This window comes from Crocuta crocuta, unplaced genomic scaffold (genome assembly GCF_008692635.1).
Source record: "Crocuta crocuta isolate KB4526 unplaced genomic scaffold, BGI_CrCroc_1.0 scaffold95, whole genome shotgun sequence".
NCBI lineage: Eukaryota > Metazoa > Chordata > Mammalia > Carnivora > Hyaenidae > Crocuta > Crocuta crocuta.
Window position 1 is genome coordinate 13757253 of NW_027530971.1, and position 27379 is coordinate 13784631.

At 39.6% G+C, this 27379-nt stretch overlaps 1 protein-coding gene across 2 annotated transcripts in view; it reads right to left on the reverse strand.

The window, feature by feature from the left end:
• C5 (complement C5) overlaps positions 1-27379 on the reverse strand; it is an 84266-nt gene that overhangs the window by 25297 nt on the left and 31590 nt on the right. For both annotated transcript variants that reach the window (XM_077769807.1, XM_077769808.1), the window contains exons 15-27: positions 26516-26645; positions 25437-25499; positions 23906-24103; positions 21622-21712; positions 19105-19178; positions 18244-18383; positions 16118-16345; positions 14602-14662; positions 9755-9844; positions 7460-7672; positions 6919-6994; positions 3015-3174; positions 875-970 (exon numbers count right to left, since the gene is read on the reverse strand). In XM_077769807.1, coding sequence (XP_077625933.1) covers positions 875-970; positions 3015-3174; positions 6919-6994; positions 7460-7672; positions 9755-9844; positions 14602-14662; positions 16118-16345; positions 18244-18383; positions 19105-19178; positions 21622-21712; positions 23906-24103; positions 25437-25499; positions 26516-26645 — 1620 coding nt within the window. The remainder of the gene's footprint in view (positions 1-874; positions 971-3014; positions 3175-6918; positions 6995-7459; positions 7673-9754; positions 9845-14601; positions 14663-16117; positions 16346-18243; positions 18384-19104; positions 19179-21621; positions 21713-23905; positions 24104-25436; positions 25500-26515; positions 26646-27379) is intronic.

The following is a 27379-nucleotide window of genomic DNA, read 5'->3' on the forward strand; positions in this document are numbered from 1 at the left end:
AGGAAAAGAACCAGGCGGCCACAGTGCTTTTTGACCCTAAGAATTCCGGGGAACATCGTCTCTGTTACTTTGTCCCTGAAAGTTATTTGGGATAAGTGGGTGAGAAGGAAGCCTGTGTGATGCTGTAATCGGCTCTCCTGGCTCCGTCTGTCCAGCTCCACTGTCCCTCCCTCATGCACCAGTGGGTGCCAACTGGTCCTCTAGGCCCCTGGGAACTTGTCCTTGTTGACTGTTTTGTCTTGTTAAGTATAGATAACAGTTCTCTTGAAACAAACTACAAACATTATTTTGTTTTGTGGCTGAAATCCTATACCCCACCCCACCTTGGGATTTTCCATGTCTGTTCTGTATGCTGGTTTGAAGGACATGTCTGATTCATTTCCAATTTATAAGCAGGTGCATTTGACTTCAGTGTGGGATGGTCTCTTCCCAGATCAGGGAAGCATCTGCCCTGCTGGAGTCTTCCAACTTGATCCACACAGGTGAGTCCTCTCCTTTCTGCCCCCAAATTCCAAGGAAGGGAAACAGCACAGCCTGAAGAAGCAGACACACTACTGTGTGTTCTCAGAGGTTCCACAATATGAGATGCCTCAGGTGTAGGGTAACAGTCACATACTCAGAGATGCGGGCAGGAGGCAGAGGACATACCGCCACTTCCCCATGTCGGCCACAAGTCACTGGATCTAATGTCAGCTCCACAGTTTGGTGGCCTGTGACACTGGACAACTCAATTCACCTTACCCAGGGTCTCTAATACCTATCATAATTCTGAAATCCTTTGATCCTGAAGCTAAATTTATTTTCAAGGTGGCCCCTCCCACTGAATGCTACAGAAACAGATGATGGGTGTTGGAGAAAGGAAACTCTTACTTACCATCATGGGGCATATATTAAAAGCCTTTCTAATTCCAATCACAGCAAAGGCTGTCAGATATAAAGTGTTCTCCCGGGCTTCCACAGGCAAGGTACCCTACAAGTAAGTAATGTTTTAAAAGCAGAATGAAATGGTGTCCTAATAGTAAAATGACCTGGGTCTAATCTCCGTTTTGAGCCTAATCTCCCCCTCTCCCTGTATCATCATTCCGGTTGGACAGCTTGCCATTTCTCAGTAAGATCTGGGTCTTTCTTACTTGCATATGTTCACATGCCTTTCTCCCCTTCACCTCCCCACTCTGAAGCTCCAACTCATACTTCCTCACAACAAACTCTCCCCCTCCTTCAAGACCCTGTGAGGGACGCCTAGGTGGCTCAGTTGGTTAAGCGGCCGACTTGAACTCAGGTCATGATCTCATGGTTCATAGGTTCAAGCCCAGTGTTGGGCTCTGTGCTGAGAGCTCAGAGCCTGGAGCCTGCTTCAGATTCTGTGTGTGTCTCTCTCTCTGCCCTCCTCTGCTTGCGCTCTGTGTCTCTCTCCCTCTCAAAAAAATAAACATTGACAAAAAAATTAATGGGGTGCTGGGTGGCTCAGTCGATTAAGCATCCGGCTTCGACTCAGGTCATGATCTCATGGTTGGTGGGTTCAAGCCTGGTGTCTAGCTTTGTGCTGATAGCTCAGAGCCTGGACCCTGTTTCAGATTCTGTGTCTCACTCTCTGCCCCTCCCCTGCTCACNTATTCTGCCTCTGTTCTCTCATGGGCAGTAACATTCCAATGTGATGCTTACAAGCCCTTCCAAAGTGTCCTCTATTTACCTCTCTAGTTTCATTTCTAGCCACTCACCCCCTAGCCCTCTTAGCCTCAGTTATTTGAGTGACCCTCCCTCTCTCTCCACTTCAAAACGCCAGGCATGTGGTTTGCGTCAGGTGGAACACTCCTCCTGCCTCCCTCCTACGTCTTTCCCAGGACCCTTACCAAGTCATGTTTTTCAATTCCCTCACATCAGATTAGATCCCTTGCTTTCAGTGAAACCGTATTTCCCTTTTCTTACCATGCATCACACACTTGAAATAACTTGCTCGTGTCTGACTTCTCTGCTAGAACATAAGCTCTTTGGCCTCGGTGACCACATTAGTGTAGTTTGCTGTTGTGTCTCTACCATGCAGCATTTAGTGCACATGTAATAAGTGTTTCTTGTATTAATAAATGAATGCACACAGTTATATGTAGATTAGTGTTGCCAGTATGTACAGCCTACTTTCCTTACCAGTGTGTGAGCTTCTCTGTGGCAGGCCATACTTCCCACACCTCCTCCCAGATTATGCTCAAAATAGACCCTTGCATGTATTGGGTGCTCAGGGAATGGTTGTTGAATAAATATGGATACAAAGATGGGTGGATAGACAGATGGATGGATGGATGGATGGATAGGTGGGCATCTTAAGTAAGAAACTGATGTAGTATTTTACTCTTCAAATAGCATCTGGATGGTGTCAGTTGCCCTCCATTTTTGTGGGGGTCCTAATCTGCTATTGGTGCAGCAGAGGAGCATTATGGGTCCCCTGTTAGCCAGGGCACCATCTATGCCTGATAGCATGGAGAGGGATTGGATGAGGGCAGGGGAAGAAAAAAAAAAAAAAGCTGTTGAATCCTAAAGAAACATTCTAAGGAGTAGAAGATACTATAGTGATATCTTGGAGAGATACTATACTTAGTTTGTAATTCAAGTTTGTAAGTAGATTCTAACCCCAAACAACACTTTGCTGCAGTTTAATAAATGGACCCTTATGTCTCTCACCAACAAGATGTAAATAAGGTCTCACCTTTCATGACACCACCTTGCAGCCTTGACCTATGAGAAGGCTCTGAACTTTAAGTACAGATCCTCTGCCAAGGGTATATGGACAGATTAGTACCCTGTACCTGTTCTGAGATCTCTAGCACTCACACCCCTGAGCCACCGATGCCTGTAAATTTTCTGAAGAGCAGGACGAGAACTTTCATATTGCCCTGTATGCAACAGGACTTTCTTAAAGGGTTATGTATGTTTTCTCTTCTTCAAACTCCTAAAATAGGATGAGAACAAAACTCAAACTTGTAAATAAAACTGTTGCTAATCTGTATATTTGGTTTCCTTACCTGTAATTTTATTGGTTGATAGTCTGAATTCTCCTTGAAAGATCCATTTTCTAGTTGACAATTCTCCACCAGCAAAAATAAAGTATTACAAATTGAATTTTGGTTCTGTTCTATGTATTTATTTAATTGTCCAAGTACTCTTAAAGCAAAAGCGGTTAACCTGTAAGACAAATCACATGACTGATATTTAGATGTGCTATCCCTATGGGTTCCCAATTTATAGTGTGTTTTAATTAATATAATATTTATTCTTTAAAGGAAAATAATATTTTTTTAAAATATTTTTTAGCATTTATTCAGTTTTGAGAGACAGAGAATGAGTGGGGAGGGGCAGAGCGAGAGGGAGACACAGAATCTGAAACAGGCTCTGAGCCGTCAGCACAGAGCCTGACGTGGGGCTCGAACCCACAAACCGTGAGATCATGACCTGAGCTGAAGTCGGATGCTTAACCAACTGAGCCACCCAGGCACCCCAGGAAAATAATATTTTAAATCATACAGTTCTAAAGTAAGTTGTCACCATTGCACAGGTGAAGAGAAGATTTTAGGAAGATCTCCAAAAACATTCAGTCAACAAATGTGAATATCATATCTTTGGTGATTGCAGTATTGTTAAAGAGCACACAAACTAAAACCTGGTGCCTGATGATTAAAAACAAAATTACTCTGAAGTTAAAGACAATAGTGGTGAAGCAAATAGTTTTGAGTCAGGACATGGATACATGAACATGAGACATTGAAGAGGAAAATCCTAAAACTCAAGATTGTAAAATGGGTAAAGCTGTCTAATCCAACATCTTATCCAAGGCCTGAATTTCCTTCCCCAACATTTATGGGATTGTTTACCTTGCTTCCCCTTGAGCCATGCCATTGATGCAGAACTCACTACCTCACAAGGAAGCTTGAGCTCTCATGATTACTGAGGTGGTTTTTTTGTTTTGCTTTTTGAAGCAATTTCAGTCTCTACTAAATCTCTTTTTTTTTTAAAAATATATTTTTATTTATTTCTAGGAGAGAGAGAGACAGCATGAGCAGGGAAGGGTCAGAGAGAGAGGGAGATACAGACTCTGAAATAGGCTCCAGGCTCTGAGCTGGCAGTCAGCACAGAGCCCGACGCGGGGCTCGAACCCACGAACCGCGAGATCATGACCTAAGCAAAAGTCGGACGCTTAACCGACTAAGCCACCCAGGCGCCCCACTACTAAATCTCTTAAAGAATATGTAAAAGCATCTAATTCATAACCCCACAATGCCTCTTACTCCCTTCTCCCGCCTCTGTTCCCTCGCTCTCTGAGCAGCCAAGAGCTACCCACTCTTCAGCTCCTCAGGTGCTTCTGAGTCAGCCCACTTGGCTGTCATCCTAACTTAAAAACACTTATTTTCATTTTTCTTTCTCAAACAAATGATATATTATTCTATGTACTTTTTTTCTTTCTTCCTTATATTTCTCAAAAAAATATTTTGTAAGTATTCAGGTACTGACGATTTTCTTCTGTGTATACATTTCTCTGAAGGAACTTGTAGAGTTGAGTCTGGGGAGGTACCCAAATATTTCCGTGCTTCTGACTGAACGCTGTCTGCTCAGTCTTGCCTAGAACTCTTGAGAGGTGTCTATTGAGAGGCTATTGCATCTTCTGAGGGAAAAGGGGGATTTCTGTTCTCCAGGCATCTAGTCCCCAGCTGCTGCTGTCCTGGTTTCCAGTCTCACCAACACCCACCCTTTGCATCCTGGTTGGTATCCTACAGTCAGCACGTTCCAAAGGTCTATGTGTCTTTTAAAATGTGCCACCCACACATCATTACACCCACTTCTAAGGTACAGTCCGTGGGACTTGATGACTGTTGGATATAGAGCCAAAAGGAAGGGGAAGATTCAAACTTGTATAGAGTATTGCTGCCCACATACTAAGGAAACAAAAACAAAATAATGAATGTGGCATGGATTATGTTTGAAGGGCCTTTGATGCCCAAATCCCTAGATATATGGATCTGGAGCTTAGGAAAGAAGTTGGGCCTTGAGACATTAATTAAGGAATCATCTTTGTAGAAATTATGGAAAGTATGGGCTAAGATGAAATTGCACAGAGACAAACTACAGAAAATAAGAGGGTCAAGGATGAAATCCTGGGGACTCTAGGTAGTTAAAAGGGCATAATATAAAAGTCGATTATTCCAGATTGTAAAATCCTTTTTTTTAAAAATGTTTATTTATTTTTGAGAGAGAGAGGACAGAGCGTGAGCAGGGGAGGGGCAGAAAGGAAATGAGACACAGACTCAGAAGCAGGCTCGGGTTTCTAGCTGTCAGCACAGAGCCTGATGCGGAGCTCAAACTCACAAACCATGAAATCACAACCTGAGGCAAAGTTGTACTCTTAACCAACTGAGCAACCCAGGCACCCCAAATGCTTAAAAATGTTCACATAGTGGGCTCTACAAAGCACCTGACACACCATGTTTTCATTAGATATTTCATCAGCACATGATAGCATTTTTTGAAAGCAGATTGCCATGGAGACTTTCAATTAATTCCAAAGAGTTCAATTTCCCTCAAATCATCAGAAATAAGGAAGTTATTACACTTCACTGAATAAGCACTTAGTGAGCACCTGCTATGCATCAGGTGTGTACCAGGCACCAGGAACACTTGGAACTGCCCACGTGGAGAGTACATTCTAGAAGCAAGACAGACTACAAGTGAGATAAGTAAGAATGTTAATGATAGATTTTCAGGAGAAAGGGAATGCATGGGATGAAATGTTGGGATGGGAATGGAATTAGAATGATTCACAGAGCCTTGCTGAGAAGGCGACTTTTGGTAAAGACCTGAGGGGGGGTAAGGGGACTAGCCGCTGATGCCTGGGGAGGAGCATTTCGGACAGAGGGAACAGTCAGTGCAGAGGCCCTGAGGTAGAAGCATGCCTGTATGTTGAAGGAACACCGAAGAGGCCAGTAGGGCTGGAGTGGAATGAAAGGGAGAAGTGGGGGTGCAGCTGGAGAGGTGAGGCGAAGCCAGACCATATAGGGTCTTGTGGTTCACAGTAAGAACTTTGGTTTATACCCTGGGTAAGATGGGAAGCTCCTGAATGATGTGACCTAACTTATGTTTTAACATGGTCACTCCAGCTGCTGTGTTCAGTATAGACAAAGAGGGGCAAAGCAAGGGCTGAAGACAAAAGACAAGAGGAGGCTAGGGCAATAATCCAGGTAAGAAGAAATGAGATATTACTGGGCCATCAAAAAGAATGGAATCTTGTCATTTTCAACAACGTGGATGGAACTAGAGTGTATTATGCTAAGCAAAATAAGTCAGTTAGAGAACAACAAATATCATATGATTTCACTCATGTGTGGAATTTAAGAAACACAACAGATTGCACATAGGGGAAGGGAAGTAAAAATAAGATAAAAACTGAGAGGGAGGCAAACCATGAGAGACACTTGAATACAGAGAACAAACTGAGGGTTGCTGGAGGGGAGGTGGGTGAAGGGATGGGGTAAATGGGTGAGGAGCATTAAGGAGGGCACTTGTTGGGGTGAGCACTGGCAGTCATATGTAAGCGATGAATCACTCAATTCTACTCTTGAAACCATTATTACACTATGTTGACTAACTTGGATTTAAATTAAAGGAAAAAAAAAAAGAAAAAGGAAAAGAAACAAGAGTGGTTTGGACCAGGATGGTGTGGTGGGGTTCGTGAGAAGCAGTCAAGTTCAGGATATATTTTGAAGGTACAGCCAGAAGTATTTGCTGGATCAGACGTGGCTTGTAAGAGAAAGGGCAATGAAAAATAACCAGACTTTTAGCCTGAGCCACTGGATGAATGGACTTTCCATGAAGATTGTTATTCTTTAGTTAGATAGGTAACCATTGTACGAAAATGCAAATCAAAACCTTTATACTTACCAGGTGCTAGCACTGCTGCCCTTCCACATGCTGTAAGAATAGTCGGCATTTCTGTAGGACATGATGCTCACCATCCCTATGGGGCACCAGAGAAAGAACACAGTGCTTCACTGACCTCTACTTCTATGCACAGAGTGCTTTATTGGCTCCTGGGAATGGTAAACTTCCTTGGGGGCTGGGCAGCATGCAGGTGCTCTGTGGCCAAGATTAAATTTCTCAAAAGAGGTATATGAATCGCTTGGATTGGGAATTATCAAGTAGAACATTCTGAGCTCATTCAAGGAGGAAGGAAGTGCTCTGTAGAGGCTGGAATGCAGATGTCTTGTCCCTCATCCAAGCATTTTGGTGAGTTAAGCCAAAATGCTACAGAAAGTGGTGTTTATTTATGCAGTTGTGTCTACTTCATGATTTTCCTTCTGTAGAAATGCTTTTACAATTATGTGCTTGTATAATGCATAAAATTATATGTTAGTTTAACTGAACCATTGGTTTAAGAATCACAAGATTTTTAGGTAGAATTTGCAAAATGAATTTTCTTTACCTTCCTTTAATTTTTTCTTCAGGTTCTCTTTTTGAGTAAATGAATTAGTAGAAAAAATGTTCCAATTGCCTCCTGCTTCCAGGTAGTGAAAAACATAGAATACTGGGACCACACTCATCAGTTCTGCTTCTGCACTCCCCTTGGGGAGGTGGGTAAGAATGTCGATGCCTTCCTGACTCAGAACTGTAGACATGATCTCTCCTATAAGCAGTCCTGTAACAAACAAACAAACAAACAAAAGCTCAAGGTAGACACAGTCAATTTCTATCAGCCTCTGAGTAATGTTATATTTTAAACAGAGAGAAGACTTGGGGCGTCTGGGTGGCTCAGTCAGTTAAGCGTCTCACTTTGGCTGAGGTCATGGTCTCGTGTTCATGAGTTCAAGCCCTGCATTGGGCTCTGTGCTGACAGCTCAGAGTTTGGAGCCAGCTTTGGATTCTGTGTCTCCCTCTCTCTCTCTCTGTCCCTCCCCCACTCACACTCTGTTTCAGTCTCAAAAATAAACATTAAAAAAATTTTTTTTAATGAGAGAAGAGCAACTCTCTCTGTTCTTTCCTTTTTATCTAAGCAGTTGAATTACTTCTCAGCTGGGGAGAGACAAAAAAGATCTGGTCAGGAATATGGATTTAAAAGAAACACCAAGGAGCACCTGAGTGGCTCAGGTGATTGAGTGTCCGACTCTTGATTTTGTCTCAGGTCACAATCCCAGGATCATGGGATCAAACCCCACCTCAGGCTCTGCACTGAAAATGGAGCCTGCTTAAGATTCTCTCTCTTCCTCTCCCTCTATCCCTCCTCTGCTCTCTCTCTAAAATAAAAATTTTTTAATAATTAAATGAAAAGAAAGAAACAAGAAGAATAGTCTTAAAAATACCACTCGAATATGGTGGTAAGATGGTATAATGTAGTGGGTAGATTTCTGCATAGAGGACATGGCAAAGTAGTTGTTGTTCAACTGATAGCTTTAGACACTGAAATCCTATTAATCAATTGCTCCCACAAAGCAAAGCAAAAAGCCCGGACCATGGAGGCTTTGTCCATAACTCACCATGCGATGTTGGGCAAACCAGTATTTACATATCCAACAGGACTGCACATGACTTAAAAAGGTTTTCCCTGGGGTGCCTGGGTGGCTCAGTCTGTTTAATATCCAACTATTTTTAATTTTTAAAAAAATTTTCCTTTAATGTTTATTTTTGAGAGAGAGAGAGAGAGAGAATGAGTAAGCTGAGCAGGGTAAGGGCAGAGAGAGACACACACAGAATCCAAAGCAGGCTCCAGGCTCTGGGCTGTCAGCACAAAGTCTGATGTGGGACTGGAACTCACGAACTGCAAGATTACAACCTGAGCCGAAGTTGGATGCTGCTTTTTTTTTTTTTTTAACTTTTTTAACATTTATTTTTGAGAGAGAGAGAGGCAGCACGAGCGCAGGAGGGACAGAGGCCGAGACAGAATTGGAAGCAGGTTCCAGGCTCTGAGCTGTCAGCACAGGGCTCTAACCCAAGAACCAGGAGATCATGACCTGAGCTGAAGTTGGACACTTAACTGACTGAGCCACCCAGGCGTCCCTAACCATCCGACTCTTGATTTCAGCTTAGGTAGTGATCTCGAGTTTTGTGAGATTAAGCCCTGTGTCATCGCTGACAACATGGAGCCTGCCTGGGATTCTCTCTTTCTCCTTCTCTCTCTCTGTCCTTCCCCCACTCATACTCACTTGCATGCACTCTCTCTCTTTCTGTCTCTCAAAATAAATAAATAAACTTACAAAGAAAAGTTTTCCCCAGTACTAACATTCTGTGAGTCCAGAGCTCTGAGCTAAAATGCAGTCAGGACATTCTATTATTTTGATGATATGTTATTGAATTATAAATTCAATAGAGACCAGGGAAAACCCACCAAAGCTGCCCCTTCTGCAAATGTACCAGACAGGAGAGAACCCCTTGGGGACTGATGTTTCGGCGGAGCAGTGCACCTATAGTGAGGCCATGTGGAGGTCATAAAGCCTTCTCTGGAGCAAGCATGGTTGCTAAGATCATGAAAAGTTTTAGAGAAGTCTTTGGGGTCAATCATAGCCCCCCACCGTCCATCATGGGAGAATGAACCTCTATTTAAATCAGGCCAATGGAAGAAGACAATTGGAAAAGTGGTTGGGGGTTTGAAGGTGGAAGAACTAGAGATGAATTTGTAGATGCTGCTGAGGAGAGAAAAGAAGAAACAGAATCATCAGGAGGATATTTGATGGTAGTTTGAAGCATAACGTGAAATGAGAAATAAAACTGGCATATGTCAATTTACCTTTTACACTCACAATCCTTTTGACTTTTGTTTTGGGGACCAAATCTAACGGTATCCTGAATGGGAACTCTTTTCGTCTACTAACGACACCTGAAAATTAAAAAAAAAATTATTAGATTGGGGTGCCCGGGGGGTTCAGTTGGTTAAGCATCTGACTTTTGATTTCAGCTTATGTTGTGATCTCACGGTTCATGAGATTGAGCTCTGCATTGGGCTCTCTCTCTGCCCCTCCCTCCCTCCCTCAAAATAAATAAATAAACATTTAAAAAAATTATTAGATTTATACAGGATTCTTGAGGGAACACCAGTAGCAGATTATTTATAATATACAGCTTCCAAGGAATTGCTTTAAAATAAAAGACTCTTTTATAATAACATTAAAATCTAAAAAGGTAGTTAAAAATAATCACGGATTTTTATAAAACCCTAGGCTTATGTAATCTCTTTAAATAGAGTATTCAATTTAACTTTAGGCTTCTTGGTCATTACAAGATAGGAAATAAATAAGACATATAAATTTTATCCACCAGAGAAAAGGAGTGTGCCGTTATGTCCAAAGAGAGAAAATTATTCTCAGAACTGAAAGCTAAAAATAACTAATGTAATTCCTTTGTCAAGGATACATGGGATTATCTTCATTGGGAAGCATGACCTGAAATTCTTTCCACTTTCCCTCAATTTAACTTAGACATTTTTTCTCTATGCGCAATAACAAAGTTTTAGCATACCTGTAGCAGAGCATTTTTTTACTTTAATCATTGGTTTATTTCATAAAAATGACATCTATCATTCTCCTGATAGAACACTGAGCACTCTGGTAATCTCTTAAATGTATTGTTATACCAGATCCTACAACAACCCTGTATGCTAGGTCTATTGTTTTTATTTTTATTTTATAGATGAGGAAACTGAGGTTTGGAAAGCAAACTGCTCAAGGTCACAGAGCTGGTGCATATGGAGCTTGGATCCTGAGCTCAGGAAGCTTTACTGCTTTACTGCAGAGCCCAGAGCAGTCAAAACAAAGGGATCCCCCTCCCATGGACCTGCCAAGAAAGCTTTAAGGACAGGACCCATCCCTTATCAAATGCTGTAATGCCAGCATTTAGCCCAGTCTCTGGCACAGGGCAGATGCCAAAAGAAAATAGTGACATTTTGCCATTTAATGGACAAGCCAGAGGGCTTTGCGGAAGAGACAGGAATGTTCCTCAGGTAACTTCTTTCTTAATTAACTTTAATAAATGCTGAGGATATAATATTGAAATAAAACTCAGTGAAGACATTTAAGAGGTTTGCGGTGTGGCTGGAAGAGTTCAGAAGGAGCTCACTCTATATGTTGCAGCGGGCAGGGCATTCAAGCTTTCTGTGCCTTGCTGTGTTCCTCAGATCAATAGAGGCAATAATATTTTCCTCAAAGGGTTTTTGTGAGGGCAAAAATAATATAGACAAAGAGCCTGGCAAACAGTTCATGCTCAGTATGTTGTCCTTAATGATAGTAGGCTGTCTGAAATTGTCTAAATCTGATCCTCCACTATTTTGCCATCGATACCCACCCTTGACTATTTCAATTCTCATTAGCAATAGTGCTCCCAGATGGAAAAGGTATAGATGAGAAAACTAAAACTAAGAGAAGTCAATTTTACTTCTTGTCAGAAATCATGATAGAAGACTCATGAAGACATCACATATAAAGGTAGATGCCAGAGATGGGGTGCCTGGGTTAAGCATCCTACTTCAGCTCAAGTCGTGATCACAGTTTGTGAGTTCAAGCCCTGCGTCAGGCTCTGTACTGACAGCTCAGAGCCTGGAGCCTGCTTTGGATTCTGTGTCTCCCTCTCTCTCTGCCCCTTCCTCACTTGTGCTCTCTCTCAAAAATAAACATTAACAAATTTTTAAAAAAGAAGGTAAATGCCAGAGAGATTAAAACATTTAAAAATTAAATCTGTAAAACCAATAGGATAAAATCTACAATATCTTTGTGAACTAAGGATGGGGAAAGGCTTCTTAAAGATTACCCCCAAAATATATAATAGCCTTAAAGTAAAATTATAATGAATTTGACCATATAAAGGATTCCTGTTCAAAACCCACGAGGGTTCATTATTCTCAAAAGAAGTACACCAGAGATAAGCATCTTAGTAATGTGCTACCAAAGCAAGCATATCAGAGACAAAAATCAATATGAAATAGACAAGAAAATCCAAACGGAGAGTAGGAAAAAGTGCAAAAGATAAGAAGAGGCAATTCACAGATGGGAAGCCCAAATGGCCAACAAGCATGTGGAGAAATGTTAAAAATCATTTATAATCAGAAGACTCCAAATTAAAACAATGAGACATTTTATTCCCCTCAAAAGTAGCACGTTTTGTTTTATTTATGTATTTTTATTTTTTTAAGTACACATAATGTGTATCTATACACATAATGTGGAGCCCAAACTTAACAACCCTGAGATCAGAAGTTGCAAGCTCTTCTGACTGAGCCAGCCAGACGCCCTCTAATAGCACATTTTAGAGATGCAGGTAATAATACCAAGTGTTGGTGAGGGTGTAGACAGATGGCAACCTTTACGCAATGCTGGTGGCACTGTAAGTGCTCAGCCGTTCTGAAGACCAGTAAGACAGCCGCAGATGATATTTAGGATATGTGTGCCCTGTGACCCAACGGTCGCACTTCCGGACACACAGCTTAGCTGGAGGCTGATGCAGATTTGTAAAGAGAGACGTATAAGGATGCTCGGCATGGTTTATGGTGGTGGAGAGCCTGTCACTAAGAAAAACCGTGGTGGAATGGACTCTGAAACATTATGTAAGAAGCAGTGACTATTTCTTTAAAACAGAATGTTGAGTTTAAAAGCTTGAGACGTAGAATCGGATGTAGGCTAGGATTTGAGTGGCTGTGTGTGAAGGAAGGAAAATAGAGTAGGGGTGGGGAATGCAGGGAGAAAACATGAGAGGGGCCTGCCCAGACCGCCGATGTGGTATGCCAGGAAGAGAGGGGGGTGAGGACATGGACTCCCCGCGGCCCAGGGAAGAAAACATCTGGAAGCAAAGGGCACGTTGGGGAGAGAAAGCAGGAACTCGGCTTGTGGGACCGAGTTTCCACATTTAGTTCTCATTTTCAGCTGATGTCATTCCATTTTAATTACTATTACTTTACAGTGCGTTCTGATACTTCCTTTTCCCTCACTGATATAAATTTTTTTCAAATTTCCAGTGATGTTACTGTCCATTTACTTTTCCAAATACATCTTAGCCTTTTTTAAAAAACGGAATTCTAGGGATGCCTGGGTGGCTCAGTCAGTTAAGCATCTGACATCGGCTCAGGTCATGATCTCACCCATGTGTGAGTTGGAACCCTGCGTTGGGCTCCTTGCTGTCAGAGCCGAGCCTGCTTGGGATTTTTTTTCTTTCTCTTTTGCCCCTCCCCAGCTCATGCTCTCTCTCTCTCAAACAAAACAACCCAAACATTTAAAAAATGTAATTCTATAAAGTATTATACTGATATAGCAATTCCATTATATAAATATTGGAAGTATTTAATAAAATCTCCAAACTCACTGGACAGGATTACTTGTCATCTTTTCCCTATTTAGCTCTCCAGTAAGTCACAAAGCTGTTTAAATTGAAGTTGTCTAAAACACCAAGGGAAAAAGTCAGATGGCAAGATTGTAAAGAGACATAGATATTACTACTACTACTACTACTCCTATTGATTTTATCAAGATTTTTGATGGTGAGATTTATCTCCAAATGAAAGATCATTCCCATCTCATGGCCCTGATGTCTGCACCTGGGATGTGTAAGACAGGGCTGTTTGGGGTATAGGAGACATAAGGGTAAAAAGGAAGAAAAGCAAAAGATGCAGTGGCTCTGAGGCTTGATTTAACTGCATGAGGCCCCAAACCTCAGAATCTGAAATATCTCTATCCACAGATCCTTCACAATGGACAGGTTGGAAGAAGGTCTGTGGGGAGATAAAATTAAAGAAAAAAGTTAACATATGCACGTAGGATGAATTTTTCTTTTTTGTTCTCTGTTGAAGTCATCCTAGGTAAGCTTATGATTCTGAGCTGATTTAAATGTAAAGGTCTGAATTCTTTGCTTTCTCAGAGGAAACCGCTCTCTGAGTATAATGGTCTTGATTGGTAAGTAAACTTTTTTTCTCATCGCTCATTGCAAGAAAAGGAAAATGATGCAATGCAACAAGGTACATTTTAACCATTTAATAAGGACTATGGAAGGCTGTCTTCTGTGTTGTTGAAAAGAATTGTTAATTGAACACATTCTAAATTTCATATATATTGTAAATATAACTATTTATATATTTAGTTCATGTATGTATATAATTAGGCCTTAATTAGATGTTCAAATGTTTGCAAAATTCTAACTGTGAGAAGATTCAGAATATCTTTATTGATGGGTAAAATCAGAGAAGCAGTGACAAATGGGTTAGTTGAGTGATTAATCAGCATTATTGTGTTTTCAAATAATGCATGTTAAATAAGTACATAAATGACTTTTGCTTAGGTGTTCTTTGGATTGATGGTTCTATAAGAAGGTATTGTAAATTATTATCGTGATAGATACAAAATGACTAGTATACAAGAAAAATCATGCAATTATTACTATTTCAGTGCTTTACACTTAAAACTAATGGAATTATTTTTCTTTGTTCTAAACACATCCAGATTATAGCACAATACATGCTATCAAGAATGTCAGTGAGCTAAGACGTGGATATTTCTGATCCCAGACAATTAACATTTTGAAAAAGTGTTTCAGGTTACCTATACATTTGAATTTCTAGGGCAAAAGATGACATATAAAATACAAAATCATTTTGCCTACCATAAATACCCCTTGGGTCCAGAGTAACACCAGCGTAACTTTCCTTTTTGACACCTTCTGGCTAAAAAGGCAGAAAACATTCGGTCAGGAATATAATTAAATTTAACTCCCTCAGTTAACTTGTTCCTCATTTAAGTTAACTTGTTCACTGGATTTCAGACACCCCCTTCAAATGACAAAAGAATATAATTAAACTCACATGACCTGAGTTCTTGGATCAACTTGACCACTTTCTGATTGAAAAATCATTTTTTAAAGGCCAGATATGTTTAAGTACTTATATTAATACATGCAAGAATAAGATTTTTGGCTATTCTCATAATAGAGCAAATACTTAAATAAAAGTTATTATAAGCCGGGTAATTGATTTCAGTGCTTTGTATGTAGTAGCTCATTTAACCTCAAAAAATACTCTATGAAGTAGATGCTATTATTACTCCCATCTGATAGGTGAGGAAAATGACGCATAGAGAAATCAAGAAACTTATCCAATGTCACACTGCTAGGAAGCGGTGGAGCCAGGGTCCAAACCCAGGTAGCCTGTCTTCAGGGTCTGCACGTGGAACCACCACACAAGGACGCACAGAACACGCCTTGCACAAAATAGGTCCGTATACATTTACTGAAGTTATTTCATGGCTGAAAACCGCAACCAGGGAACGAAGACCTAAGAAGGCCCAGTTCTGTCATTAACTAGCCAAATGACTCTTGGTAAGAATCTTAATCTTAGTAAGATAACATGAAAACACTCAACAGACTATGTGGGTAAATAGTACTTTAATAAATGATAGTTTTCTTCCTCTTTTAGCCTGTTTACTCATTTGCAAATGGAAATTTTTTGTAGACTATAAATCCTAAACTGTAAATGCATGGGCTGTGTCTTATCTATTTTTGTATCTCCAGTACCTGGCATAATGTCTGGCATATAGATTTTAAGACCTTCTGAAGGTGTTAGGGGGGAAAAGCCTGAAAGGCTTTATACCAAGTTGTTAAAGTTGGATATTTCTGGGTGTGGATATTCTGGATATTTCTGGGTGTGAGAGTTATCAGTGATTTTCATTTTTTCTTCTCTGTGGTTTTTCAGTATTCTATTTTTTCTACAATAATCAAGTATCATTGTTTTATTTAAATTTTAAAACACCACATCAGACTTCAGGGAAAGTTACTAGAATAGTAAAAAAAAAAAAAAATCTGAGATAAGCTCCCCCACAGTTTCCCACAAATGTTAACATTTTATTACATTTACATGATTCTTCTTTCTGAACCACTTAGTAATAAGTTGCTGAGATTTTTTTCAGACTGAAAAAAGTTGGGTTTTTTTGCTGTTATTATTCTTTTTAAAAAATTTAATTCTAGTGTAATCAACATATATCGTTATATTAGTTCCAGGTGTACAATATAGTGATTCAACAGTTCTATACATTACTCAGTGCTCATCATAAGTGTACTCTTAATCCTCTTCACCTATGAAAAAAGTGTTTTTAAAGAGAATCAGAAAAAGCATATTTTTTCTTACCACCACTCGTAATGTTTTTACTAAAATTTCTTTTCCAAGTGAAGTCTCCAGTGAAAAGTTGATGTTATGGAGGCCAATTTCCAGGGGAAGCACGCTGAAGGTCACCAAGTGACTGGAGGAACCTTCTACTGTCTGGAACAGACATTTGGAGGGATTCCTGCCCTGGTGGTCAATGGCTTGTCTTCCTGATGTACAGATCCCCTCCACGGTAGACATTTTAACACAGAACTGAAATATCACCAGTAAGCAGTTATATTAAAACACTATCATAAGGAAAGTATGCCCGGACTATGTTCATCTGGATACAAACTCTCCCTGATATTTTTCCAGTGTTAAATAATCCCTTACATTCTAAGGCAGAGGAGAAATGTGTATCAAAATCCTTATACAATTTCAGGGGTGCCTGGATGGCTTAGTTGGTTAAGCATCTGACTCTTGGTTTCGGCTCAGGTCTTGATCTCATGGTTCATGAGTTCTAGCCTCGCATCGGGCTCTGCACTGACAGTGTGGAGCCTGCTTGGGATTCTCTCTCTCTCCCTCTCTCTCTGCTCCCCCCTAACCCAGCTTGTGCTATCTCTCTTTCTCTGTCTCTGTGCCGTCCCTTCTCATGCTCTCTCTGCCTCATAATAAATAAACTTAAAACATTTTTTTGATTTCAAATATCTACTTTTTTTGCATCAAAGTACGAGGGTAATCAATAGGAAACATTCAAGCATAGCATATACAACATTAGGAGAATGAAATGGAAATATGCCTTCACAGAGAAAGGAATTGGTATTTAATCTGTTGGTAATTACAGTTTATTTGAGTATTTTAAAATGGAATGTTATGGCATTTAGATTCTGCTATATTTAGAAGTTTGATATAACCAGTTCATTAAAAATATTAATATTTAAATATTCCAAAGGTTATAGATTTGCATATTTTTTTTGAACTTAGGATGAAAAATCTTAAATTCTAATTCAAAATTTGTCATTGGGGCACATGGCTTTCCCCTCAGCATTTAGACAGCATGTAAGCAAAATTTTTGGAAACCACTGAGAATGAAATTAGAGCTTTAAAAAAATATAATTACATGGATGGAACTGGAGGGTATTATGCTAAGCAAAATTAGTCAGTCAGAGAAAGACAAATATATGACTTCACTCATGTGAGGACTTTAAGATACAAAACAGATGAACATAAGGGAAGGGAAGCAAAATAATATAAAAACAGGGAGGGGGACAAAACATTAGAGACTCTTAAATATGGAGAACAAACAGCATTGCTGGAGGGGTTGTGGGGGGTCTAAATGGGTAAGGGGCATTAAGGAATCTACTCCTGAAATCATTGTTGCACCATATGCTAACTAACTTGGGTGTAAATTAAACAAGAAATACATTTAAAAAAATAAAAATATAGCTAGATTTCTGGACACACTGAGTTCCCATATAAAGTTTTGTGACTATGATTTTCAAACAAAATCAGTTACTCTATTTTGTAATTCTCTTTGGCCGTGTGCTGGCAAAAAGAAGAGAAATGGTGGGTTCAACCATGGTCAGAGTTTTTCAGGGTGTGTACCCTGGAGTGAGAGAGAATTAAGGGAATTAACATGATTTTAGTTAGTGTACTTTATGATTATAGTGGTAGTTTATGGATTCTAACCTGGACAAGGAGTGAAGTAAAGGTAGAAGAGAGCTAAGGAATAACGAAAGCGTAAGGAAGTCAAGGGATTAGAGGTTTCAGTGATGTGCAGGCCTGTAGCTACAAAGTAACAGGGTGCATTGTCTGAAATAACAACTTTCAGAGGGGATGACCAGATCTACAAAGAGAATATGAGAATGAATGGTGAAGACAGAGACAAGGAAAGGATTGTCAGATGCAAGATGATCAAGAAATTCAGAATCCAGGGAAACTCAAAATCCTTTCTCTGAGCCTCTTCGGCACACTGATTATATTACAGACTTGTATTCTTCCTTAAATTGGAGTTGTAAGGATACATGTCTTAAGTCTGCCTTTTCTCATCTGTTCACTGAGCTGAATTTTTGTTTTTTGTGTATGTGATCATTCCATTGATAGAATTCATATAAAATCAGAGAATTCTTCCTTTTTCCATTGATCTGAACATATTGTAAATACCTACTTACCCGTATACCAGACACTCTGTAGTTGTAAACAGTTCCTTTCAATTGGATCTGCTCCCCTCGTACAACAGAATATGGTATATTCATTTCCAGGAAGACATCTTTGAACACCTGTGCCTTGAGAGTATCAGCAACACATATACCTTCAGTCCAAAGTGAAAGCAAAGTAGAGGCATATTAGGGAATTCCTATAATGCCTTATTAGGACTACTATGTCTCAGAATTGCTTTCCTTCAAGGAAAAAGGAATACTGTATCATGTTTTTCTCTGTACTGTGATGTCCTTGAATTTTCCACTCATTGATTTTTATTTCAATAATTATCCGTATTAATAGAAAACTTCATTTCTCCAACAAATATTCAATTTTATTTAAGGCATGAGAATGTTTATCAACTCAAGTACCAAATCCCTTTTTAGATATTCATTATCAGCTCTATTTAATGGGTATAAAATTTTGATTGTGGAAACCAAGATTTCAAAGAAATAAAAAATGCAAACAAACAAACAAAACCAACTCTGAAGTTATTCATAAAGTATCTGAGCTAAATCACCACAAAAGGGAACTAACCGAAGGGAAAAGTAATACATTTGCTTCTAACTCTACTCAAGCTCTCAGTCACTGAGAAAAGCAAAGGAAATGGGAACTTGACATCAGTATTTATAAAATGAATGGTCAATATGGTCAAAGATATGGACATATTCAACTTTTTTTGTAATATATTAAAAAGATATTTAACAAATGACACCACTGAAGTCCTGGGTGAGCTATATAGATTATAACAAAAAAAAAACAACAACAAAACAAAAACGCATTTTGCTAATGAAATCACTCCTTAAATGAGTATACAGCGTAAGTTTGCTTACCACTATCTGAAATGCCAACACCTTGAATTTCCCAGGTAGTTAGAGAATCAGGTAGCACAAACTGCAATTGGCTTCTGAAAGTTAATATGTTAATATTCAAATACAGTGAAACATTGATTAGCCCAATTTCCCAGCATTCCCTAAACAGAATTTTTGCTGCCTACTGCTTTAGAAGCAAGAAAAAAGTCACAATAAAACAAAATGACATCAGATACTAAGGAAAAATCAAGCAGGAAAAATATATTCATTAACCCTCCTACTTGTTGCTTGTTTTTAAATATTTCACTTGTATAATGAGAATTCAAATTTAGAAAGATGCCTTTGAAAAATCACAAATTCAAAACATACAGAAAAAATATTTATTATGTGGTATATTCTAAAATGGAGAAGTAAAGTAATGCATCTTAACACTGCTCATAACAAAGTCAACATAACTAAGAATTTCTTTTTCTTAATGTTTATTTATTTTGAGAGAGAGTGAGAGTGGGGGGGGAGAGAGAGAGAGAGAGAGAGAGAGAGAGAGAGAAGGAGAGAATCTTATAAACAGGCTCCATGGTGTCAGTGTAGAGCCTGACCTGGGCCCAATCCCACGAACCATGAGATCATCACTGGAGCCAAACTCAAGAGTCAGATGCTCAATCGACTGAGCCACCCAGGTGCCCCCATAATAAAAAAAAAATCTGATTAAGATTAAGCTTATATATTTATATCTTTGACCTAACAAACAGCTATTGTCCATCATCTCTGAGTCAGGCATAGCACTAAATATTGAATATGCAGCACTTACAAGATACAGTCTTGTTCTCAAGTAGTTTATAGTCTAGTAGAAGAAACAGTTAAGTAAATAAATTGTAATTCACTGTAATAACTGTACCAATAAAGCATTTAAAAAGTTCAGAGGCAGTGTGCATTGATTCAACACATTCAAGCTGGACCCTATGCCAGGTCCGGAGTATAAAACAGTAATCTGAATTTAGTCTTTGCCCTGAAAGTATCATTTTCATGTGGAAGACAGGCAGGTAAACGGGCCATCGTAATAGCATGATTTAGGCAGCAGGGTTGATTGGTAGGGGTAATTAACCCAGACGCTGACAGGGTGGGGGAAAGGGGTGGGAAGGCTTACCAGAGGAAGTGCTGGCCCGGGGGCAAGGCCAGCTGAATGGACAAGAGAGCAGTAGGTAGAGACGAGGAGATCCATTTTAAGACTGGTGCCAGGCTTGGGCCTCAGGGCTTGAAAAGTCAATGCTTTGAGGCCCCAAAGAACGGTGATGCTCAGGGACTCAGCACTGTTCCTCACTGCCTCCAGTGCCTGGGACAGAGTCGGCATTCCATAAGTGTGTTGAAAAGCAAGAAGAGGGGCTCCTGGGTGTCTCAGTCAGTTCAGCGTCCGACTTCGTCTCAGATCATGATCTCATGGTTCATGGGTTAGAGCCCCGCGTTGGGCTCTGTGCTGACAGCCAGCTCAGAGCCTGGAGCCTGTTTCAGATTCTGTGTCTCCCTCTCTCTCTGACCCTCCCCTGCTCACGCTGTGTCTCTCTCTCTCTCTGCTAGAAATAAATAAAACATTTAAAAAAAAAAAAAAAGATCCTGGGAGGGTTAAGAGCACAGGGTTGCTGGGGTGCCCGGGTGGCTCAGTCAGTTGAGCGTCCGACTTCGTCTCAGATCATGATCTCATGGTTCATGGGTTAGAGCCCCGCGTTGGGCTCTGTGCTGACAGCTAGCTCAGAGCCTGGAGCCTGTTTCAGATTCTGTGTCTCCCTCTCTCTCTGACCCTCTCCTGCTCACGCTGTCTCTCTCTCTCAGAAGTAAATAAAACATTAAAAAAAATTTAAGAAAAACAAGAAGAGAATCTTCTTAATAATCAGTTTTTATAATACAGATATTTCAGGATGAAAATGCCTGCTTAATTCTCTCTCTGCCTCTCCTCTGTTCTTTCTCTCTCCTTCAAAAGTAAATTTTAAAAAGAAAAATAAATAAATAAGTAAAAAGCAGTGCCTGGGGAGTTAGTTGGTCAAGCACTGGACTCTCGATTTCAGCTCAGATCATGATCTCAGGGTTCATGAGTTGGAGACCCATGTTGGCTCTGCACTGACAATGTGGAACCTGCTTGGGATTCTGTCTCTCCTTCTCTATCTGCCTCTCCCCTGCTCTCTCTCTCTTTCTCAAAAAAAAAAAAAAAAAAGGAAAAGAAAAGAAAATGGTTGCTTACTGTAGCATATAGCACATACCTGTGCTCAGTAAAGGCTTACTAAAGCAGGATAAAATTAAATAGAATAGTACCCTTCCTCACCAAGAGTTAATTTTGCCTTGGAACCAATGACCACAGCAAAGCACACATTAAAAAAAAAAGAAAAAGAAAAAGAAAAAAAAGTAAAGCAAATAAAACAAAATTTAACCAAATGGTATATTGTCTTAACTCTTAAATAAACTATTGGGAAATGGGTAGTTTCCAGATTTTTGGCCATAATATTTGTATTTTCCCACATTTTTCAGAGGAATGTCAAAGAAGTATAATACCTTCTGGGGACATGATGAACTTCCCATAACCAGCTTTCTGGAAAATAGCTTCGTATTTCTGGCTTGCTCACTGGTAACAGGGTCTTTATATCTGGGGGGGGGCGGGGGGAGNAACATTTTGTTTAATAATTTCAAAATAGAGCTTTATAAATTTTTTTAATGCTTATTTATTTTGAGAGAGAGAGAGAGTCAGAAAGCAGGTTGGGGAGGGACAGAGAGAGAGGGAGACACATAATCTGAAGCAGGCTCCAGGCTCTGAGCTGTCAGCACAGCTGACAGCAGACACAGGGCTTGCACCTACAAACCATGAGATCATGACCTGAGCCAAAGTCAGACACTTAACTGACTGAGCCACCCAGGTGCCCCACAAAATAGAACTTTATTTATTTTTTAATAAAGTTTATTTATTTATTTTGAGAGCAAGAGAGCACAAGCAGGGTAAGGGCAGAGAGAGAGAGGAGAGAGAGAATCCCAAGCAGGCTCTGCACTGTCAGCACAGAACTTGATGCAGGGGTTGAACTCATGAACCATGAGATCGTGACCTGAGCTGAAGTTGGATGTTAATGGGCTGAGCCACCCAGACGCCCCACAAAATAGAACTTTAAAGGTCTTGGAATTTCTCCACTGATAGCACTGACAGAACAAATAAAGCATAAAAATATCTTCAATGATTTGTTTCTTCAATTGCTAACTGTTTAGTGTTCCTGAGATTACAAAAGATAAGGATCAATCTATCAAGTCATTTGCATTTTTACAATTACTGTAATTGTGTTTATGTTATGAAATAAGGACGGTTTACGTAAGGGAAATTTATTTCTATTTCCCTTAATAAAATGGACAGAATTTCTGCTTCTGTCCAAGATGCACTGATAAGAGTTACTCTTCTGCCTTAAAAAACATTAAACAAACTAAACTAAAAAAATCAGGCACATTACATAAAACAACAGTTTTCAGACATGAGAGCGTAAGTGACCCAGGGCCATGATTCCTGAGAGAGGGGAGACTGATTCGTTGAACCCTAGAATTGTCCAGATTTACTGTCGGCAGGGAGTTTGCAGGCTGCAGAGCAGGGCAAGAAGCTCATGTAGACCTTTGCAGAGTTGCAAAACCCATAGGAGTTTTGGGAGGCCAAGCTGTCTAGAAAGAGGGGTAGAGTGGAGCACCAGAGAGGTGGGGACGGGGGGTGGGTGGGAAGAAGCAGAAGCTCAACAGTGGAAGCCAAATCCGATGACCATAGTTGAAAAACTGGACAATGAAAAATATCTGTACTAGATGGTTTGTGAAGATGCTCCTTGAAATAAGCAAACATCTGAAAACCACCTAAATATATCTAATAACATGGTTTTGAAAAATGGCCACAAAAATTTATGTTTGCCAAAATATATCCACTCGGATAGATGCTGTTTAAGACATACTGTTAAGAGAAACAATCAGATTCTGAAATGAGAGCTTTTGTTCCTTTTGTTCTGATTACGTATAAATGCAATGAAAGCCCTGAAAGTTCTGAAAGCATATTAATGAGAGTTCTCTAAGTCCTGAAAACATGTTTTATGGTTGAAACAGAAATAAGATTTCATCTTTTGTGTAAGTACACTTAACCTCATGATTTAGAAATCATTTGCTATATTTGGTCAACATAGGCATCAACAAAATTTTTAATGGTTGTAATAACAGAGAACCCTAGAATTCTAGAACTCAAAAGTATATTGGAGATCATCTAAGCCCAAGCTTCTTGCTTTAAAAATGAGGAGATGAGGAGGTTGAGGCTCAGAGAGGATAAATAATCATTCAAGTTTACAGAAAAGGTGGCCTTATGCCCTGGGTCTTCACTGTGGGCTCGTGTACTCTGCTCTATACTACATACGCCTCCTTTGATTCCCAAAAACAATAGCTGATTTTCTTCTAATAAGCATTTTTTTCCTAATTTCAATTAAAATTTTTTTCTTCTTTTATGTTTATTTATTTTTGAGAGAGAATCAGAGACAGAGAGAGAGAGAGAGAGAGAGCATGAGTGGGGCAGGGGCAGAGAGAGAGGGGGACACAGAATCTGAAGCAGGCTCCAGGCTCTGAGCTGTCAGCACAGAGCCCAGAGCAGGGCTCGAACTCATGAACTGTGAGATAGTGACCTGAGCCGAAGCTGGCCACTTAACTGACTGAGCCACCCAGAAGCCCCTGTCTAATTTCAATTTTAAATAGAACATGAAAACTGCCCTATTTTAGCAGAACAGGATTACACAGGATTCCCTATACTGAGCAGAATTCTGATAGAAAACATCAAACTCACGTAGCCTTCCCAGAAGGATGTCTTTACTAGACGCATTATTACGGTGCTGATATGCGATGATACAACATTCCTTGAAGATCTTGACGCATCTGGGGCCTATCTTGATGCGGGCAGCACGCTGCTCACAGTCCTCATAGTCGTTTCGATGGGCTCCATCGTAGCAACACTTCTTCATCATTGCTTGTTTGTATTTAGCAGCTGAAATGGTAATGATGCAAATGTCCTTGATTAAGCACAGAGTCACAAAACCTCAGGTTCAGAAGGGCTCCTGAGAGGTCCTTGGGTTCTACAGGCACACAACCCCGCCCCCACCCCCAATGACAGTCAAGGACAGGTGAGGGGCATGCCACACTCAGCTGGCTACCCCGGGAACGGGAACAGGGAGAATGTGATCTCACAAGGCACATCACTCTCACTCACACTAAATGGTTAAAGAGCTTCTTGCAATTGAGCTAAATACTAACTTCTGAAACTGGCATCTTGGGTCCAGCACCCTGTGAGTGAAATAAGTTAATGGAGAAGGCTTCATATATTTGAAGATGGCTATCAGCACTGTATAAGTGTTTCCTTCTTTAAGCCACATATCCTGCTTTTTAAAACTTTTCTTATAGGATGTGGTTTTTGGACTTCCATTGGTGGCATCATAAGAGTTAATATTTAAAAAAAAACCTTTTTAATGTTTATTTATTTTTGAGAGAGACAGGGCGTGGGTGGGGGAGGAACCGAGAGACAGGGAGACACAGAATCCGAAGCAGGCAGCAGGCTCTGAGCTGTCAGCACATAGCTCAACACGGGGCTTGAACCCATGAACCATGACATGAGCCAAAGTTGGACACTTAACCAACTGAGCCACCCAGATGCCCCAATAAGTGCTCATATTTTATCATAAGTGCCCAAACTACTCAGTGTCTTTCATATTGTTAGAACTTAGAACAAAGGTTGGAATTAAAATAACTCATATACAGATGGAAGGAATTCTTATATTACCCTAAGCGTGATTATTAGTTGAACTCTGGCCACTGACTTCCAGTTCAACATTCTTCCTATTTTAGTATCACCAGTGATCATATTTCCATTTAAATAATTGTTTAAAAATAATTTCTGTTAGACTGATTTCCCAAAGAATAATCCAAAATACTCTTAGCTGTTAAATATACAGAATAGAAGAAATATGTTTCTAGGTGTACTTCAAAGTTAATCAAATTATGATTTTGGTCAGAAGAAAATGGAAGAATGTAACTTTAATTGCCAAATGAAGCCTATACAGAGGAAATATTTGTAACAAATAAAAAGTTAACCTTTTAATTTTAGAGATAGAAATGATAGTTATTTTCCTCAGACTGAGCTTATAGCAAATGAAGTAGATTTATTTGGATTAATCTTTCTGAGAGAGGTAAGCTAGACATCTGTACATGTCTTTCTTTTCACCCATTCCATTTGGATTAGGAATAATTAGATAATGTTCATTTTCCCCAGATTTTTAATAATAGGATCATAATCTCTTTACAATTGCATCAAACTTTTAGAGTACCTTCTTCCTCTATTTTCTTTTGCAGCATCCTCTTTGGCCTGAGAATTTCTTTACAAGGCTTATCTGTTTAAAAAAAAAAGAAGTAGTAGTAGTAGAAGGAGGAGAAGGAAAAAAGAGTTAAAATGTCAAAAAAAGAAAATTCCATGAAATTGTTTAAGTATTTAAAATATTCACAAGTCATTCATTTATTCAACGAATTCTGAGAGCCCGTTTGACTAGGCACTATGCACCCACATCTTAACACTTACCTTAGAGGAGCTCATGATCCAATGTCCTCTAGTTTGACTGGTTTGATCTAAGTTTGGTTTTGAATCCTGCAACCTCTTTGATCCACCGATTACAGAGAAATATCTAAGCATTTAAAGTGAGCAAAGTTTCCGCTGGGTATGCTACTTTTATTATTTGCTCTTTGTGCTCTGTTATGATGAATAATAAGTCAAATATAATTATGAACAGTTTTACAGCCACAGAAAGAATATGATTACGATGTGGTCCTTGTTCTTCAAAAGCTCACAGTGCAGTGGTTGAGGCAAAATGCATAACTTAATGGAAAAATGTTCGGTGATGACCTGCTACTGTGTTACTTATACACAGAGCTGGTCCCCATGGTATTCTCTCTGTGAAAGGAGGAGGGAATGACCCATTCTGTATGGGGAAGAGATCTTACAGAGGAGGAGATTCTTTCACCAGGTTCTCCAGGCTAATGCAAGGGAAGTAGTTGTGATGGGGAAAGGTCTAAATGTATAAAATAAAATAGCAGAAAGTCACCCCTAGAACTACACTTGGGTCTGCACAGCTTAAACATCAGGTAAGGTAGAGCCAGACAAAAGATAGTTGGAGAGAACTGTGGAGAAGACTGTGGCAGTGCCCTGAGGGTACACTAAAGATTTTGTACTTTATCTTGATGGTCAGTAAAACATTTTGTACTGGGGTGTTACATAGTCACATCTCTCTAAGATCAGCATATAGAATATTGTGGAAGACAGTTACAAAAATGATGTCCGGGAGGCAAACAATCAATGTAAATTTCAGTCATCAATTTGAAGAATAAACAAAAAAAATAATGCTGAACATTTTACCGTCTTCTTGGGTGTCTTCTACATTTGCATTGGTGAGAAAGAGGAGTCCAGCCAGATAGAATACCTCTGCATTGTTGCGGCCACCACCTGCCCCACAGCCCAGGTCGCTCGTCTCTAAGACTTGAAATACCTGTCCAGAGGTGGTTAGCCAATTTAATAATTCTTAGGAATTAACTCAAGGCAAAATATGGAGTCTACTTAGATGCACAAATCATTTCCCTGAAGAATTAAAGGCACAAGGTGTCACATGGGTATAACATATCAGGCCATCGTTCATCTGTCAAACGGCCAACGGCCAGATTTCCCAACTTCATTATTTTAGTGTGTCCCTTTATATTTATAAATATACACGCATTCAAAATCAAAATAAAAACTAAGTTTTAAGCTTTTGTGAGAATATTCCTAGGAACCAACCCATGCTGTGTTGTACATAGAATGAATGCTATAACATCAATATAACATCCAAACTAACAAATAAATAAATGTATGAATGACTAAATTAACAGACAAATTAATTTTTAAGTTGCTAAAAAGAAATGAGCACAACCTCTTATATTTGGGGGAGGAAGGGATCTAGGTTCTAAGAGAGTGAGAACTTGTTTGGGGAAGTTTATTCCAGTTTTAATTTTGATCCCAAATGTTTTCTTCTTTTTTTCTTTTCTGAATGGCTTTAATTGTATAGTTTTCTTTCTTTTTCTGGTCAAAGAAATTCAAGCCTACAAAATAGTTAGCAGGGCATCAGGGAGATAAATGGGAACTTAGGGGAACTGAGTAATTCTCACATTCTTTCATGCCACAGATTTTCATCAGAGTAAAAAAGAAAAGAAAATATCAAAATCATCCAAATTGATGGCACTTTTGCCC